This window comes from Apteryx rowi, unplaced genomic scaffold (assembly GCF_003343035.1).
Source record: "Apteryx rowi isolate R43461 unplaced genomic scaffold, aptRow1 scaffold_149, whole genome shotgun sequence".
Classification (NCBI taxonomy): Eukaryota; Metazoa; Chordata; class Aves; order Apterygiformes; family Apterygidae; genus Apteryx; species Apteryx rowi.
Window position 1 is genome coordinate 1,549,155 of NW_020447741.1, and position 12,173 is coordinate 1,561,327.

At 36.8% G+C, this 12,173-nt stretch overlaps 1 protein-coding gene across 1 annotated transcript; it reads left to right on the top strand.

Moving 5' to 3' along the window:
* Position 1: 1 nt before the first annotated feature.
* Positions 2–10,323, top strand: RIOK3 (RIO kinase 3; the record flags this gene model as incomplete). The annotated part of the gene is made up of 13 exons (XM_026058649.1): positions 2–64; positions 709–830; positions 1,578–1,723; positions 1,851–1,955; positions 2,504–2,613; positions 3,391–3,534; positions 4,097–4,224; positions 5,319–5,510; positions 5,961–6,120; positions 6,648–6,728; positions 6,815–6,904; positions 7,281–7,388; positions 8,965–10,323. Coding segments are annotated over 13 exons (1,551 nt in total), but the record flags the coding sequence as incomplete, so codon positions are not given.
* Between the last annotated feature and the right edge of the window lie 1,850 nt (positions 10,324–12,173).

Below are 12,173 nucleotides of genomic sequence, written 5' to 3' on the forward strand. Positions count from 1 at the left end.
CCCGGTGGGAGTCGCCGCCGCCGCCCCCCCCGAGGCCGGGCCGGGCCCCGCCTGGCAGAGCAAGGTGAGCGCGGCGGGCTGGGCGCCCCTATCTGCCCGGTGGGAGCTGCTGCCGGCCCCCGATAAGCGAGGCGCCGCTCGCCGAGGAGCAGAGGGCGCCTGGTTATCAGCGCCGCGAGCCGGAGCTCGGCCGGGTTTCTCTGTCTCCCCAAGCCGAAGCTGTGTGCGTGTTGCTGCGCTTTGGAGGCGTGCTTGTGGTGGTTGTCCTCTCGGGCTCTAGAAGCGGGGGAGGCGGCTTGTGCGTGAGGTACTAGTGTGTTATCCCGAGAGAAGTCTTACAGGGACGGTGTGTAAGCTAACTTCTGGTACTGTTGTGGTGTTCAGTACATAGGCTTCCCCCATGCCTTCAGAGCGTACCGAAACCAACAAACTGCAATGGGTTTTTGCTCCCCCCCCCCTTTTTTTTTTGCCATTAGTAATTGACCATGGGCACCTTTTGAATCGCCCTTTTCTCTACCGAGTTTATGAAATTACTCCTTGAGTCTTTTTCAGTACTTTAGAAAATCATATTTCCCTAAGTGTCTGTAGAAGACAAAATCTTGTGTGATTGTATCAGCTTGCTTTAAAGCCAGTGATATCTAACTATGGGGATTATTGGGGGTTGACTCTACATCCTCTTGCCAACTTGAGGAAAATGTTTTTTTACAGTGTCCTTGGGGAGCACCTAAGCCTACATCAATATCGTGTTCCCTTGCTGATGTAATGAGTGAACAGCTGGCAAAAGAGTTGCAGCTGGAAGAAGAAAATGCTGCTTTTCCTGAAGTGGTTGCGTAAGTTTAAATCTTGGATTAGTGATCTTGATGGTTGTCAAGTCAACATCTGTCTTTTGTGGACTTTCTTGCAGTGTACTTCATGTGTAACAATATAGTTAAATGTTAAAATTCTGTTAAAAATCCTCTTAAAATTCTTCCTTATGGACTCTTTACTGCCACCACTCCTTTCCTGCTGCTTTCTTCAGGGTTTTGGGTGCTTTAAGCGAATCCATAAGCTATATTTTGGGAAACATTGTCAAAAATGTTTTTCTTCTTTTGTAGAGACTCTTGTTAATAGTGTGCTAGGTTATTTTGAAAACTGCCTGTTCTGTTGTTCATCCACATTATCATTTGTATCCTCTCAGTATTTGGAGGCTCAAAACACAACCCAAGAGCTTGCTACTTCTAAATTCATACAAAGACTTCTGCCAATGATCTTTTCTGTGAAGCAGATCAATACAACACTGAGTTCAGCTGTAAGCCTTCTTTTTCATGAATGGCATCTTAAAACTAGAACCTGATGCTTCTTACAGAATGATAAATAAAGGCATTGAGGTAATATTTCCACTGTAAAGGAGTGGTAAAGAGAGAAATGGAGCTCTATTACTCCTTAGAGCTTTTTTTCTGTTTAGATCCATTAGTTTCTGTGCAGGTCTGCATTAGATCTTGTGTATAAAGTAATGAAATAATATAAAGTGGTGTTTGTGTTTAGATTACTGTTTTTAGCTAAGTTCTTGTTTTAATTCCTTTTTTTGTGTTACACAGTGTTGCTGAAGGACCATTTATTACAGGAGAAAATATTGACACGTCTAGTGACCTAATGCTAGCTCAGATGCTGCAGATGGAATTTGACAGGGAATATGATGCACAGCTTCGGCGTGAAGAGAAGAAGTTCAATGGAGATAGCAAAGGTACTCTTATTAAAGGTGATATCTTTGCTTTGGAGATATTTTATGGCATTCTGTTTAAGTTGACAGAGATGTGAGGAAGTAGTGAATCTCTGATAACCACAGACATGCGTGTTTGTTGTTTCTCAAGTTTCCATATCCTTTGAAAATTATCGGAAGGTGCATCCCTTTGACAGTGACAGTTCAGAAGATGAGGTTGATTGGCAAGATACCCGTCATGATCCTTATAGAGCAGGTATGTGGTAATTCTAAACAGTACAAAAATTTCCTGTTACATATTTAGACCTAAAAAAATGCCATACTTAGGTTTCCTGAATGTAAGGGGACCGACTGTAAAGAAAACAGGTCATCTGATTGTGAGGTGCTGTGCAGGAAGTTAGTCTGGTAACTTCAGATTTTTCTCTTTTAGTATTCTGGCTTCAGTGGATGAATCTGAAATAATTATTATCATATATGAACTGTATTGTGGGATACGGATATTTGTCATTACATCTAGCTAGAGTATGTATTGGGCATCTGCATATCATATAGAATATTACATCTGTAATGTGCCAAAAGTGTCTGACACCCCAGAGAAGGCATAGAAGTAGTCATGGCTTAGCARAAAAAGTTGTCACCTTTAGGATAAGAGAAGATAACTGTGTTAAGATCACACAACTGAAACAGTTTATTCTTTTTAATAAATAAGAACTGTACAACTTCTGTGGGCATAAGGGAACCTTTATGAACATTAGTTATATTTACTTAAATGTAAAGTTTGACTTAGTTTTTCGCTACTGGCAGATAAACCTACTACTACCCCAAAAAAGGGCTTCATAGGAAAGGGAAAAGACATTACTACTAAGCATGATGAAGTGGTATGTGGAAGAAAGAACACTGCTCGCATGGAAAATGTAAGTGAAAACTTCAGAGAATTTATTCTGTGTTATGTATATAAAAATATATTTTACAAAAATGCTTGGAATGCTGTAATTCAACTAAAAAAACTAGTGTTTGTCTGTGCTACTGTTTATTATGTAGGGGTTTTTTTTACTTTTTTTTTTCTTTTACTTTTTTTCCATGACATGAAACCAATGTAATGCTTGGATTAGTTATTCAAAGTAGGAGTTTGGGTTGTGCATTTTCTGTTTTAATATGTTGTTAATTGTTAGTTGTTATTAAGTATGCTAATGAAAAGATTCAAGAATTTGCACAGAACTGTTTTGAAAAAATAAAGTTTTCAGCAAGTTTGGTACTTGAGCAAGTAAAACATCAAGATTATTCTTGCAAACCATAGCCATCATGTAATCTAAACTGAATTCATTTCACATGCTTACTCAAGCGACTTACTTTTGATATACAGCTTTTCAATCTGTTTACCCATCCTTTAAATTTGCCTTAATTTAATTGGTACAGCACCTGAAAATATTTTTACAGGAGGTTGGGTTATCTCTTATCACTTATTTGAGGCAGAACTTTGATTTCTGAATTTAGAGAAGTGTATTTTTAACCTCTGTGAAACCCACTTCGTGGAACACTGTCACTTAGGTCCTAATTTACCTTAGGTTTTTGCAGATTGGAGCAAGAAATTTCTACTTATGAGTTGTTGGGTTTTTTTTGGGGGGGGGGGAGAGAGAGGGGAAGGTGTCTGCTGGTAATAATGCTTAAAATCCTATTATATCTGCTTGTAGTTTGCACCTGAATTCCAAGTTGGGGATGGAATTGGGATGGACTTAAAGCTGTCCAATCAAGTCTTCAATGCCTTAAAGCAACATGCCTACTCTGAGGAACGTCGAAGTGCAAGGCTCCATGAAAAGAAGGAGCACTCCACTGCCGTATGTTTTTAATTGTTTTTATATCCTTTATTTTGTGTAACAACGAAGACTGTTCTGGTAATCCTGTCAGGAAGATGAAATGACCAGTTAAGCTCCACAATTTAATAATTTACAAAGTCAGTTGTTATGCTTTGTAGGCCCAGTCTCGAGTAGGGCCTCTGGTAATTCCTGCTGTGGACTCTTTTAAACTTGGGTGTTTTGTTTTATCTTGCTGTTACTGCTGTAAAATGAATATAATACTTAGGATATTATGATTCACTGTTTTTAAGACTGAAAAACCTCTATGAAGTGCTCTTAAGCAATGACAATGTTTATACTGTATGCAGAATTGGTAAAATACACTGTGCTGCACAGCTTACAATCTACTTGAGAGTATTAAATCTTAAGGAGTAAAGATGACAGCGCTAGAATAGTTTAGTTTTGCTTCATTTGAGTTTTTCATATTAACTAATGTTATTCTTTCCATGCAGTTAGACATCTGCAGCATATAAACACTCTGAAACAATCCTTTTGCTTTAACTTAATGACCTTAGTGAATTGAGTATTCATTTCACGCTTGTAGGAGAAAGCAGTGGATCCTAAGACACGTTTACTTCTGTACAAGATGGTCAATGCTGGGATGCTAGAGACCATTACTGGCTGTATCAGCACAGGAAAAGAATCTGTTGTTTTCCATGCGTATGGAGGAAAGTACGTACATTATTTGTTATTGACACCAGTCTTAACTGTCAGAGATGGTATAAAAAGGGGAAACCACAGAAATACTTCAAACATTCTGCCTTTTTAATCTTTCCCAAGATTTGACATTTGTRTTAACGTATATGCAGATGATAACATATATTGTGAAAACCAACTTTACCAGCTTTAAAGCAAACAATCCCTACTTTCTTCCCTGGAGGCTATTTAATGAACAGGGACAAATCCACTGTAACTTCTGTAGAAAACCTTTTTATACACACAAATAAGTCTCTGAGGTTCTGGGAACTGTTTCCACTGACCTGCCTCAGGCTAGGGAGCTGTCATGATGATCTCTGGCCACCTGAAGATGTCTTTCCGTACAGATCACTGTGTTATCGGCTCCCACCTTGTGCAGTTTAGTGGAGGTGTTCTTTTTTACTTTTAGGATAACTTGAGAATAGCATTGGGATGCTGTTCACTTTAGAAGTTGTGTAAGACTCCAGACTCTGTACTGAAATTGCAATTAACACCCTTATTTAAAGTATGTTAAGTAAGGACTAATTAAATCCAATACAGATAATCTGTTTACAAATGTGAGAGGGAGAAATGAATAGTAGGAAGAAGATCCATATTCTTCTCACCTTATTTGAATGATATTCAGGCGGATTCCCTTGCTTGTTATTATTCAACTGGCAACATCTTTTGTGATGCTTACCAAAGAACAGTGCGCCTAGGGTTATAGTTCTAATGAAGAATTAACTTAATTTGTAATGTATCTGAAATAATTATATCCATCCAGAGAGCTGCTGTTAGTTGTGATTCCTAACTAAATTATTGACGTTATTAACGTATTAGGAAGTGGAATCTATTTGATAAGCAGCATATAATCGAAATTCCAAAAACCAAACATTCAAGATTTAAACTTAATCATACAATCCTTGCAGATTTAACTTGAAGTGGCTTTCAAACTTGATTAAAAAAGAACAGATCTTCTCTTATGCTTAAAAATTACTGCATCTTACAACATTAAAGCAAAACCCTGTGTTTGCTTGTAAGGATGCGAGTGAATAGTTAACTTTGTTATATGTTTTGACTTTTTCCACCAGAAGTACAAATGAAGATGATAAAGTTATACCTCCAGAATGTGCCATCAAAGTGTTTAAAACAACTCTTAATGAATTCAAGAACCGTGACAAATATATTAAAGATGACTACAGATTTAAAGACCGCTTCAGTAAATTGAATCCACGCAAGATTATTCGTATGTGGGCTGAGAAAGAAATGCATAACTTGACAAGGTACAAAAACATATAGTTATCAAACACTACCAGTTTCCTATTCCCTGTTTAAGGAAGTTACACTAGGACTGGGTAGAAGTCTACATTTGATTTTAGGTTAAATAAACCTAAAACCTGGCATAGATTGAACAAGCTTCTAGTTTCTGATGGTTTAATGAATTATCAGCAACTTCAAAGATTTGGTAACAGAACTCATAAGTCCTTGATATTATCAGGTTCTAGTTCTACAAGCAGTTAGTTTTCAGTGAGTTTTTGTTATGACCACTTTAAGATCCAAATTATCCCATGTGAAATACTGAATAGATCTTTTGACTCTGGATCAACTTGCTCAAACACAGCTCTCTAGCTCTTAAGACTGCAAAGGAGCAAGCAAGAACTAGAATTTTTATATATATGTGTGTGTATATAAAAATAACATATTTTAATCAATGTCTATTTTCTGTTCCACAGAATGCAAAATGCAGGAATTCCTTGTCCTCAAGTGGTTATCCTTAAGAAACATGTCTTGGTTATGTCTTTCATTGGCCAGGATCAAGTCCCAGCTCCTAAACTAAAGGATGTAAAACTTAGTAGTGAAGATATGAAAAAGGCCTACTATCAGATTCTTAATGTAAGACTGCTAATTTTTCTCCCAGTTCTGGCTTGTATTTTCTTTTAGGGAAATAACTTAAAGGACAAATTGGCATCTATGTACTTTTCAGGATGCTTGCAACACTTTCAAGGTACAGAGTCCAAAGGATTATTTTACTGCTCTTTAAAGAGTGACTTAGAATAAACAAGAAAGTATGCATGGGGATGGGAGGAATGTGACACTTATTTCCTCTGTGATAGGGATGAGAATGATAGGTATGTTTAGAAAACTTCTGTCTGTTGAATGCACTTGCACTTATTGGGAGAGATGACATGAGTTTACCAGAATGATTCTTCTGACTTACCGAGACTAAGTTTAGTGATTAAAAGCTGAAGTCTGCAGGTAGTTTACTAAAACTGCAATTGCCTGTATGAAACTACTGTAGGCTTGAAAAAATGATATAAAGTATGTGTGGGGGAAGGAAGAAATGATTTGTTTTGTTATGGTCATGCAAACAATGTTGACTGGAATATGCCTGTTTTTTCCATTGATTTGGTTCCTTGCAGATGATGCAACGGTTGTATAAAGAGTGCAGTCTGGTCCATGCTGATCTGAGTGAATACAATATGCTTTGGCATGACGGAAAGGTAGTATATTCTTCATGTGGGAAGCAAAGGTTCTATCTAATGTGAAATGCTAATAAAAGTGAGTTGTTATCTCTCCCTGACTATAGGTGTGGCTTATTGATGTCAGTCAGTCTGTGGAGCCAACCCACCCTCATGGGCTTGAGTTTTTGTTCAGAGACTGTAGGAATGTTTCACAGGTAGGACATCTTCATCTGACAATCTGCTCTTACGCTGAATGTTTTTCAAGGAAAACAGCATCAGTTCAGTTCAAAGCTAATAAAAATCAACCAATTTAACTTTTTATTTTTAAAATGATCATCACCACCTATGTATGAGGTCAGTCTTGGAAATTTGTCAATATTGAATGGTGTCCCTCTAAGGGGAATAAACTATAGGTGAATAAAATGATACTACTAAAATTGAAAACTTCTTTCAAATTTTATCTTGTCTGTAGATCAACAAATGTGAAAATGACAGACTAAAAATTAATGATTGTAATTTGTGGAAGGAAAAGAAAAGCTATGTATCATGTAGTAAAGACACTGTTTAATGTATGCTTTTTATACTGAATAGTTCTTCCAGAAGGGAGGTGTGACAGAAGCACTTAATGAGCGTGAACTCTTCAATGCTGTCTCAGATTTAAATATTGCAGCTGACAATGAAGTAGACTTCCAAGCAGAGGTATAACTTTCTTTGTGTTTAACACTTCAATTTGGTTAGCTATCAGCTATTGTAATTCTTTAACTTCCAAATTTAGTTAGCATGATTAGTGTGTATAATTTCAGCAACCATTCTGCATCTCTTTTTCAAAACTTGATTGTTTCAACCTGAAACAAACATTTTCAGAAACTAAAACTGACAGACCTTCCCAGCCTGCTCCTACTCTCTGTGGTCCCAAGTCTAAAAGGCTCTATGTTGCATATAGTTGCTCCTTTCAGTGTTCTGGATAATCTGGTAGGCTATTTTAGTTAAAAGCTAAAAGCTACCTTTATTGTCTTGCCTTACAAATATTAAAGGTGGTGTGCAGAGAAAGGAAAGCTGTTTAAAAACAAATCTATTAATTTTCCTGCTTATTTTTAATCAGTTAAATGTTTTACATGTTTTAATTTAATAAATTTAAAGTTGTAGGCTAATGTTTTGCATGTTCTAAGCCTAAAATGATACACCTAAATTCATACTCACCTAAATATGGACTAGGAATCTCTGGTCTTTTTTTACTTTTTATTTTCAAGTTTTGGCTGTAACTCCTCCAGGCATGAATCCTGATATATCAGACACTAAAAATAAGCCATCAAAAATTTTGCATTTACTATTTAAAATAAGGGTTGCAGGGCAATTCTAACCTGTCTTATTAAAGCAGTGCAAGTCGATGCTGGTCCTGCATGTAGTAGATGAGTATTTAGAGTTATTCAAAAGTTCTCAAAATGAGAAGGAGGGAAATGGAACACCATGTAAAGTAGCCATGAAGGTGTGTGTGTTTTTGTTTTTTTTTAATCTTTAAGACTGTTCCAAAGTGTGTATAGATCAATTTATCAAGCAAAAAAAGTGCTTATCTGTGTTGTGAATTTGGGGTAGTCCTTTTTTTTTAATCTTCCAGTTTGTTCATGACTTTTTTTTTTTAATTAAAAGTCTTGCATAGCTGTTTATATGCATGAATTTGAGTAGCCCACCCCTGAACTTTGAACTTACACTTTAGTCTCTAGTAACTTAAACTTATCTCCCTTGGAGTGTAAGAGGAAGTAATCCAAACATAACAATCTGAAGATCAAAATAAGCTATGAAATTGTAATACTTTCACTGTGCAAAACACTTAAATGTAACTGTGTTCTGCTTTCACCGTTGATAATGATGGCAGTGGGTTTGTAATCTTAATATTACTTGGAATTTCTCCAGTACTGATGGATGGCCTGAATTACAGCAGAGGTGTTCAGAGTTGGAGAAAGGGATTCTTTTGCACATTGGGGAAGATAGTTGAAGATACAAGGAACATCCTGTCTTCCCTGTAACGCATGCATTTTAAGTTATATAGCATAAAGCTGTAAAAGGAGTGCTGTTGGTTCTACTAAACCATGGAAAACAGATGTTTCAAGCTGTACTTGCAAAGAATATTGCATCATACATTTGACTGAATCATTGAAATAGAAATATTGTATAAGCCTGATCAGTCACCTAAGTCTACCTTCCAACAGTATTTGGAAAGATCCCAGTGCAGGCATGGTTTTATGATTTCAGAATGGGTTTATTTTTGTATTTCTAGATTGAAGCTTTGGAGAAGGTGAATGAAGATCAYGTGCAGAAACATGGAAAGAAAGTGTCTGCATTTCCAAGTGATGGAGACCCGCCTATATATGATGAATAGCACTGAGTGTAAAGCTGCTAAAGAAGAAAGAAACACAAACTTGCTGCTTCTAACTATGTTGGTGCAGTGGTAAACGTCAGCTACCACAGTCAAGAGAGTGGTTGATTTCAAATACCAAAATGGAAAACACAGCAAGCATATGGTGATGCGTCAGTGTGTTTTTAACTTAGCCCCCAAGGGAGGCTGGCACTGTGAGAATGGAATGTCACTGCCTCTTTGGATGTTCTGACACCTTCACCAACTGTCCAGCTACATTAGACTAATGTAGCTGAGGTGGTCATATTTTGCATGATTCAGAGCTTATATGTTTTAGTTTAAAAAGAAAAAAAAAATTCTAGATTGTCTAAAGTATTTATGGGAAAGCATCCTAGAAGAGTCCCTCTTCTCTTTCCTATTGCTACTTGAAAAGCTAGTTAAAAATTGTGTATAGGCACAATGTCAGTAGAGCCTTTTGCCCTTCTCCCCGAGAGCAAAACAAAAAGTCAAAGTATGGGCTGCAATCATATGATGCAAATATTAATTTAACAAAACAATATCTTTATATATGCAAAAATCTAGACTTTTTCACTTAAAGTAAATGGGAGTGTGGCACAAACTACCTCTGTGAATGTAATTGGGTATTCCATGAGAAACAGAGATTTGAAACCAACCAGCAGAGGACTTCTTTGGTGAAATACCAGGAAATCCTGAGGGCTATGACCTGGCTGCATAGCAAAGAGCAAGTTCAGTTAGCTTCATTCTTAACATAGAGGTCTTTCCAAGGACTTAGTGCAAGCCAAAAGTGATTCTCTGTATTAATTTTGTAGCCTACACTGGAATTCTGAGTAGAGCATCATTCTCATTCACCTGGACAGTAATCATAGACTATAAGAACCACATCTGATCAGAATTATTTTTAAAAGAAGCTTTTTGCATACAGGTGTGCAAATAAAGCTCAAAAGTGTTTCTCTTTAATACTTTTATTCTCAGTGTCAGTGTTTCTTTCTGAATGTTTGTGTAACACTTTAGTAATTTTAGCAAGCTCTAAAAATCTAGCAGAGTTTCTCTCCAACACGTTTAAAGATAAACTAATGTAGCGCGATGGTTTGGAATTAAATTCTGACCATCTTCTTTTTAACTTCTTGATCTTTCTGATGATGCTCTTTATCAAGCAGAATATAGTGTTGCTAGGTGTGACATTCTCACAGTGTGCTGTGAAAGTGATTTTTCTATTGGAAAACTGATGKCAAAGTAAAAACTTAAGATCTTGTGGTGGTATTTTTTTGTGTGGTTCTTTGTAAAAGCAGTACCTTGGTCAGCATTAATCCTCAATACAATGAAGTGGTGTTAGGGTGTGACTGCAGTAGTTCATTATAACATAAAAATGATCAACTATTTTGATGGCTACTCTAATAACCTTGACTTTTGTGCCTGTCTCATCTCTGGGACCTGGATACTGTTCCGTTTTTTGAATTAGACAGTCATGTTGCCCCATGTTGTTACTCTCCTAAGTAAAGGAACTTAAGTCTTTTAGAGACATGAGAATTTTCCTAATGACTGCCTGAAACAGTTGCTTTGTAGAGCAATTGGGGAAAAAAGAAAGAAGCTGCTAAAATGAGCATTTTCCTCAACTCTTGTGAAGTAAAATGTTTCAGGATTATTTTTAGGCAAGTTGAATCTCTTAAAAGTAAATCTAGATTTTCATGGCCAAAATCCTAGCCATTGGTTTCATTAACTTTTCTGAGGTTATGACTGTTCTAATGGCCCATTCTAAGACTGTCACAAAGTTGAATGTTACGTACTCAATTGCTGTTTTTCCCCTCACCTCAATTTTCTACCATGTGTATATTCCAATTTCAGTACTTGAAAGAGGAAATACTGTCCTGTAGGGAAATAGCAGAAAGTTAAGCACTAGTAGCACATCTTAAATTTTGAGTTAACTTGAATTAACTAAACTTTTTGGCTAATGTTCAATGAGGTTTTTATTTTCTAGAAAATCATAAACTTGAAAGTACTCTGAACACTCTAGAAGTAATGGTCATCTCTAGTCAACATCTAATTATTTGATCAGGCAGAAGGGTTTGGCAGAACAAATAGCTTGTTTACAGTTCCTTGTCCTGACTTCAGGTTTCTCTAGTTTAATGTGAAATTACTGAACTTGGTCCAAGTGGATCACAAGTCAGCAAGCGGTTGTTTGCAAGATACTGTGTTAATAAGAGGTACTTAACATTTGTATTTTTCCTCTACTAAATTTGTGTGACTCCAGTCTAATCTGAAAACTTTCAATCATATGATCTGCATGATGTGTTTTTTTTTCCCTCTGAGTATTTTTGTTTCCTTTACTTCCCTTCCAAGCCTAATGGTCAATAAGCAAATACATAATTGGTGATGATCTCTCAGAATTTCTCAATCATACTGGGGGTTTTGTAACTAGTGAAAAAGTGCATTACACTTAGTGCATCAAGCAAACAAACTTGACTAGTTTATTCTCCAAACTAAAATGCAAATAAGAAATAAACATGAATATTGAGAAGCAATCCAGATTTTAACTTTAATAATGCTTTGTTAGTAAACATATTCCTGAAATAAGGAGCATTTTAAGTGTAAAAATAAGTTCTCTATTTTATAACCATAGCTGCTAAAACRCAGTTAAATGCTTGAACTGCGCTATCAATAATATCTGCATTTTAGCAATTATGAAGTGAAGCATAAACAAATTACCATAAGGCTGTGAAGCAGTTAGTTCCTTTTTTTTCCCTCAGAGTTTCTTTCTTTATTTTTTTCTGGAAAGCACTATAAGAGATTGTTACAAACATGTTCATTTCCTGTATGAAATGTCTCAGCTAAAACTATTCTCCTGTCCATAGGCTAACGATGCGGCTAGGTATTTAGTTAAGAGGTATACCTTACGTACAGGAAAACATATTTAATCGAGGTGCTTCACTAAAGAGTAGCATTTAATTAAAGTGTTAACACGCTGGAAGGAATGAAAGCAGTCCGTTTGGATTTTATCACCTGTCAGGAAGCCGCTTTCTCACACAGGAGCGAGCAGCAGGTCCTGCCGCCTCCGCGGGGCCCTGCGCAGCGGCCGCGCCGGGCGGGGAGGCGCCGGGCCCGGCGGCAGTCGC